The sequence below is a fragment of the Penaeus vannamei genome, chromosome 23, assembly GCF_042767895.1.
Source record: "Penaeus vannamei isolate JL-2024 chromosome 23, ASM4276789v1, whole genome shotgun sequence".
NCBI classification, from domain to species: Eukaryota; Metazoa; Arthropoda; class Malacostraca; order Decapoda; family Penaeidae; genus Penaeus; species Penaeus vannamei.
Genome location: NC_091571.1, coordinates 40,024,478 through 40,031,977, shown reverse-complemented (window position 1 = coordinate 40,031,977; position 7,500 = coordinate 40,024,478). Strand labels below are relative to the sequence as shown.

Sequence of the window (7,500 nt, the reverse complement as noted above, 5' to 3'; positions counted from 1 at the left end):
GGGGGTAGTATTACGGAGAGAAGGAGAATAAGGCTGTAAGGTAGTAGTAAGGGAGGATGGTGTGTTTGATGAGGAAGGTTGTGGGGATAAAGGTGATGAGGTTAAGGAAGTTGGGAGAGTAGCAATGTCTTCTGGAAATTGAGTCTTGGCTTGGGTGGGTAATGCACTAGTAAGCATTGAGGAGTGAGTAGTAGTTTCAGTGTTTGGAGTCGTGGCCAAAGGAGAGCCTGGGGTTAGGGAGCTGGGAGAGTTTGAATTGGTGGGGCTATTTGATGAAGAGGCAAGCCTCATTTCCCCTAATAAGGGTATTACATCATCATTACTGGCCATGGGAAGCCTGGGCTATGTTAGGGAAATAAACATTCCAGCCCTCAGGGTCCCCTTAATTAAGGGGTAAGGGCTAAAAAAAACAAGGGAAACCATACCCATGGTTACCTCAGGCCCTTCAGAACTGGCACAAAGCCAGCCTTTCATCCTTTCTAGCACAGCTCTTACACCTTACGAAGTAGATAGTAGAAGGGGTTGGAGAGAAGGGGCAGAAGCAAAAATGCTGGAGGGAGAAAAGGCCATGCAAAATTAGTTGAGTCGAGTGTTGAGGCCCTAGGCAGGGGAGATCCCTGCATTGGGTCTCAGTCTCCGTCTCCTAAGCCCCTCTACGACAACAACAGGCAAGGGATTGGGGGGGGGGGGGGGGTATTAGAAAATATTTGCTTTAAAGTATAAGGTTTCTAGTCATCCCCCCAATCCAAAGATATTATTTCATCATAAACAATAACATTTCTGCTTTTTTGTTACATTATTGTTCTTGTTTTAACTTAATTTTGCCTTTTTTTTCAAATCATAATCATTCAGTAATCCAGCATGAAGTGAACTTGCTTTATCAGTATTTTGTCCTCAGTTGATCAGTTGATCAGCTTTACCAACTTCAGCATTCGGGTCATTGTAAAGCTAGATTTTCAGATCATAAATTTATTGCTTTTTGAATTGTTCATAGTTTATACAATGCATTGAGCGAAGGGCATCAAACTTTTTAGAAGTTGGCCAAAGTGTTGGTCATACTGGATTCATATCATCCACTGCAGTTCTTCGCCAAAGCAGCTGACCTCACTCTTCATTCTCAATCTTGTCCACCATTTGCCATACCACCTGAAATTATAACTGATGTATCTTAACACTTCTATGTAGTATATCCAGGTACCCTAAACACTTTAGCTGCTGTGAATAGTTCCTGATGCTCTTCTCCAACTACTATCAGCCTATAATTGTGTTATAAGTGTAATTGACAGTAAAATGATTAGCTTATATTAACTATAAGATCTTTTTTGTTACATTCACTCAAAAAGGCAACTAAAATTAACTTTTTTCTTAATTTTTGTTCCTTACTCTTTGGTTCCTTGTGGCCATGTTACTTCACTCTCCTCCATCTCCGTGAGGAGCAAGTGGATTATCAGCTCTGTGGTCTACACACATTCTAAAATGGGGATTCTAATGTATGACTCAACATCATGGGGAGCTGAATATACCCTTCCAAAATGTAGGTTTATAATAGTAAAATAAGCAGAAATAAATATTTTTTAACATTCTCTTGGAAGTTTTTAAAGTTAACATGTGGACAACACATGGCTTTTTCCACTCCTGTCCATGATTTAGCAAATGAATATCCAAACTACTATGTATTATGTTGCATGAATGAACATTATTTACATAAATTCAAATATCTATATGGAATTTCTTCCTGAATAAAGAATATTTAATTGTATACATTTTAAATACACAAACATTCATCTAACATAACATGCAAATGCCTTTTTTTTTTTTTTTAATCAGGTTAACTGTATCTCTGATATACATCGTACTCCACTTAATTTACACCTATATGTAGATTAAAATAGTTTCTCACTTTGTGTTTTTAAGACAGAGTTCAGTAAGAATTTGCTTTATATGGAATTTACATATAGATAAATATCAATATTTAACTTAAGTATATGTATATGAACAATGCTTTTTTGAATGTTTATCACAGATCCTTTACACACAAAAATGCAAGGGTTTATATGCAATAGCAGATTATGATAAAATTAATCTAGACACAATCCTGTACATTGTATTCTTTACAATAAAAAGTTATTACGAGTCAAACTATGCAACCTAGCAATATACATTTGTGTGAGATAAATAAAACAAATAATGCGACTATAAACCACATGCAACTTGGTACTATTGACTTGGTACATGTATATCACCCTTCTTGTAAGAAGAATAACTTAATGTATAAAAAGAAAATCTACCATATGGCAGCAAACAAAAAATAATGTTGCACAAGGTTTGCAAAATAAAGTTGAATTCATTACTGATTCTTTATTACAAACAAAAAGCAAGTAAATTTACAACAAGAATTGCAAAAAATGAAAGACCATTAGAGTCTATGATGTCTAATTTACATCATAGGACTGCACTGATTAAAGATGACTACCACTGTAATCCTAACATCTTAACATAATTTATTTACATGTCTTGAGTGGGCCAGTTAGGATAATAATGCAATACTCTGACACTATGGACCATGGCGGACAAATCTCACGCCAAAATGGGTCATTTATCAAACATGCTTTGGTCACCTTCTTGAAGCATGATAAAAAGGGACCCTGGAAGTTAATTATGAAGAGAGATGATTGTATCATTTGATGATCAAAATTCTGGAGTAATTACTTTTTACTCCATGTACTATATAATGGAAGGAATCTTTACTACACTGGACACAAATGACGTCGTCCTCTCAGGTAAAGGTCAATTAACATTGGTCCAATCTCAGGCAACTGCCAAATAATCAATCTCCTGCAGTCTCAAACATATCAGTCCTTTAAAATATCAAACAAGCCTGAGGACTGACAATTGTCTCTCTTAACATGTACTTGGAACTGCCCATCCTTCCTTTGGTTGGGAACATGTAACCTTTGGAAACAGAGTTAATCGCACCCAACCTCGGGAAGTGAACCAAGTAATCGTCCTATTGCATGGAAGACATCTCGCATCATAAGGCCCATACTTTATGTGTAACAATGAGAGAATCCACACTATCTAGAGTTTCTGAATACTCAGGCAACCAGATAATGCTCAACCATGGCCTTACACCTTCTCGGCCACATTAATCACAAGAAATTTTGGTAATACAATAGATTTCAATTTCACTGAAAACAAAATGAATTAGCAATTTAATCTTCTTCTGTTTAATTATGTCATTTCATAATGACATGACATAGGATTGTGGTAGTAGGCACATTTTTGTTTAATCTATAATGCCAAAATATTCTTTAGAAATGATGAAGAGTTGTTCAGGTGCCATATTTGCTTGAGCACTATAAAGAAAGTTGACTTGACACAGCAAGGATACCCTCCCTCCCTCCCACTGATAACATTACATAAAGGCACCAATTTGGAGGATTTGGTAGTTGCAAACCAATGGAAAGATACCGAGTAAAATAATTTAAGGAAGACCACATTGCTGCTATCGGGTTGTGAAAGACCTGAGCGCTACCGACTTGATACAGAAAACAAACATAACACACATGCTTAAATTATTGATGCACTATATATACATACTTGCATACATACATGAACAAAAAATCACAAAGTATCACAAAAACAAAACATACAAAAATTAACATAGAAAATCACAGACACAATCATAATATTCTAGAACAATCAAAGGGATCCTTGGCACATAACTCCTCCTTCGGCTTGGCATTTAAGCACACCTTCATATTCACCAATAATACCCTTGAGCCTCTAGTGCTTTGTGTGAAAAGCCCTAAAGCTGCACTAGCAATCCGAATAACAATGACTTTAATAATCAAAAGCCTGTCTACCACGTCAATATTGAAGTGAAGAGCAGATTAAACTCTGCTATCTTTGGTAAGACAGAAAATAATGGTAGGAGTAAACCTCTTTGAAAGGGAAACATATACAATAAATACACAATATTCATTACAAAGCCAAGCTGCTTAGGAGTGGGACCCTAAGTAACTTGTCGCCTGAACAGGATTCATAGTCACCACTTTACACAAAACTTTATCAAAAAGGACCAAAAATTTTAGCTTTTTTTTTTTTTTTACCAGCCTATACCTGAACATCTGAAACTACTCTGTATCGACTATCAAGCCTGTGACTATGAATCACTGTTCACATCTGCACACCACCTCTAACAACAAGAACCTACTGAGGCACTACTCTGCTTTGAGGTGACCTGGAGGTTCACAAATATGAGATCATTTATAGAGGCTGTCTGGATCATACACAAAACTTCCCTATGCCCACTGAAAATTTAATTCACTGATTTTTTTTTTCCATTTTTTTTAGGTTTGTACTTAAGCCATTATGATTGATTTACTGGAAAAAATCTTTACATGAATATAGACAAGGCATAAAGTCTGCAGCCCAATGACAGTAGACTCTCTTTTGAGTGAATAATTAATTATGGCTTATGATTTCAACTGAAATGTACAAAATAGAATATATCACTTACCATGCCAATACTGTATAACTTATGAGAAGCTGACTCTCATTATCAAAATTATATTTGGTACAATATAGTTAAACCTGAGCCAAAAAGGGAACATTGGCATAAACCATTCACTCTTTGGTTGTGTAAAAAGGCCTCATCCTGTATATACGACAGAATTGTGAATGTCTTGAATTTGCAGCTGAAAAAGCAAGAGAGCTGTTGAAAACATTGTCTTTGTAAATCTTACACCATTATGAAACAATCACTGACCATCAGAAGCTTCACAGCATTTATTTGTGATATAAACCTTAATTTAGGGTCTAGGAAATTCAGTAAATCTTATTTCTTGTATCAGCAAGATAAAATTTAAAGAATGGTAACATGACCACGTAAATTGTATCACAAACCGTTTTTCTGTTGTACACTCACAAATGACTGATGCAGAGCATACCAGGACGGACTTGCTTCTGGGTCGACAAGAAATCTGCCTCAAATTCAATTGCTTTCACCATGAACCTTATTATTTCTAGAGAAAAAGACCATACATCAGATGTGCATGTATCACAGCTTCAGTGGTGAGACATTCCTGATCCTTCTCTCTCATTCATAACATGAGATTTTTTGCTCTGCTTCTACCGACAGCATTCACATGGGACCACAATTTTTTTTGATAATTGCACAAGCATGTTCCATGAATGCACTTTCTATGTATTTGGGTTTTTGAGCAGTGGTATATTTAGAGATCATTAAAATTTGATTAATCTTGGTATAAGATTGCTCTTAACTTCAAAAGAGAATCTTCTTAATGCACAGAAGAGGTAATTCACCACAACCACCACACCAGAATCAACTCCAAATATCACTTCTTTTAAACAGAGGGGCTCATCCCCAAACCCTCCTAATGCTTACATATTAGTGTTGGCTTACACTAATGTGTGTCAAAAATCTACCCCTCTCAAACTCTTTGGTAAACGTAAGGGGTAACATGGGGGAAGGCTCATACAACAGGGCCCTCATTCACAGCTTCTCAACAGAGTTCTATGTAGTTAACTTCAACAAGAAGTATCAAAACATTGTGAATGAGGGATTTAGAGGCTTTTCCATGCCCTTGACTATCAACATGGGCAGTGATGAGACAAAAATTATTACATTTTGAGGTAGAGCTTACAGGCTCCTAAACTCTTCAGTTTTCATTCAACAATATGTAACAGTAACATAAAACACACTACTCACACAGGTAACACAAGTGTGCAACATACTGACGTACAGTTTACACAATTATTGCATAGTTCAAGGATCCTGCATATTCTAGTGATCAGCAACAGTGAGTCTTTGTGAAGTATCTCTGGCCGCTGCCTTCAATTAAAAAATGTGAAAAGGTGACCTGTAGATCTCACATAAAGGCTCTTCCCTGCTAATCATTCCAGTTTCTCAGTACATAATGCTAGGGTCAATACCTATCATTACATACCACCAGTAACATATACATCTAATAATGCCACTATTATGGCCAACTGCATCTCCAATACACAAGTCTGATGGAAATGTATTTCTCTTCGAAACCTAACAAAACTTGCCCATTTTTTCCAATACCATCACCAGTAACGCAGTGTCACTCTGTACTTCCAAGATGCAGTCCTTGGAACATGATACTCTTCCAATGTGGTCCATGAGAATTTAATTCACTCTAGTTTCCAACAAATATTCAAAAATATCTCTAGAACTAGTCTTTGCTGTTCTTCAAACCTCTTCTCCATCCAATTCTGCATACTGCCTAAGGCATGAGAGTGCATACACTAAACGCTCTCGCACCATTGCATCACAGCCAAGCTCTGCAATCTGGGTAAGACGATACGTGAAGGACTGCCTGTCACTGCTGATGAACATTACACTGACATCTGTGCGATCACCAGCAATTACAATTTTGGTATGGTCCTTGAAGAAGTTAATCTGAAAAAGACAGGAAATGTAGATAACTACAACCAAATTATAAAAATGCATCTTTCTTTTTAAAGTGTAAAAATTGTAAGATACAAAAAATATTGATAACTAAATCATTAATATGTATCTTTCTTTTTAAAGCATAAAAATTATATTTCTTTGGTGATAATGGTACAGTCCCACCACCATTCTACAGTATACATGTGTGAACCACCTGTTTTGACTATTGTACAAGAAGCCCTTGCCAATATGTGTATCAGGTATGTGTTTCAAATACATGATGTGAGACTGGCAGTTCATACCCTGGTAACACAGAGAAATGAACCTGGAAGTAGAAGGGACTGTGCAGACATTGAATTATCCAAAATAACAATTTCATCCTGTAAAGTAGTGGTAGATCTCTCTCACCTGGAAGGTTCCATTGCTGAGCTGCATAATGATGGACTTTGGTGTTCGATCCCAACGGCGCACATGTGGGATAACCGAGGCTCTAGAAGTTGCTGCTCTTGCAGAACGAGCATCACCAGCTTCAGTAAGATTCTCTTCCATATAAGTTGCAAAATAACGCAAAAGCTGATAGCGTTCCTGTAGCCACGCTGGCAAAGCTCCAGCTTGCTGAACAGTCAATCTACCTGCTGAGTCTGTGAACTCAACACGACTGAAAAATAAATTAAAACAATCAAATGCATGTTTATAATTATAGTCAGTTTACCTTATTTTGTTTCACTGTCAGTGCTGATTACACTTTCCTACCTCACATCATTGGATTATATCCTTACCTCTTGTCTGTACTAATGCTAATCCTAGTGAGATCATTGAAGAAGACGCCAACAGAGTGGTCCGACAGTTGGTAACCAAACCCATACTTGTTTGAATAGTCGATCCATTTTGAAATAAACAATGGTGTGTAACTTTGAACCGGGGGATTGCTACTGATATCTAAAAAGAGAAAGGACATAATTAGGATTAAAAAGAATAATCACTGCAGTTTTTCATGTCTAAAGCTGAAGTGAAAAAAAATACCTACAACTTTACTCTCCCTACTTACCATCTGGCAT

At 36.7% G+C, this 7,500-nt stretch overlaps 1 protein-coding gene and 1 long non-coding RNA gene across 2 annotated transcripts in view; both read right to left on the bottom strand.

Moving 5' to 3' along the window:
- Positions 1-953: 953 nt before the first annotated feature.
- On the bottom strand, positions 954-1,522 carry LOC138865910 (uncharacterized). Its single transcript, XR_011399495.1, has 2 exons — positions 1,384-1,522; positions 954-1,146 (listed from the first exon to the last, which is right to left on the bottom strand). It is a non-coding gene; the product is annotated as an uncharacterized lncRNA (long non-coding RNA).
- Positions 1,523-2,343: 821 nt separating this feature from the next.
- Positions 2,344-7,500, bottom strand: part of LOC113821461 (serine/threonine-protein kinase PLK1-like) — a 191,394-nt gene continuing 186,237 nt past the window's right edge. Inside the window, exons 8-11 of the mRNA XM_070137389.1 lie at positions 7,491-7,500; positions 7,222-7,381; positions 6,851-7,100; positions 2,344-6,451 (exon numbers count right to left, since the gene is read on the bottom strand). The exon at positions 7,491-7,500 is cut by the window's right edge and continues 240 nt beyond it. Coding sequence (XP_069993490.1) covers positions 6,242-6,451; positions 6,851-7,100; positions 7,222-7,381; positions 7,491-7,500 — 630 coding nt within the window. The 3' untranslated portion in view covers positions 2,344-6,241. The remainder of the gene's footprint in view (positions 6,452-6,850; positions 7,101-7,221; positions 7,382-7,490) is intronic.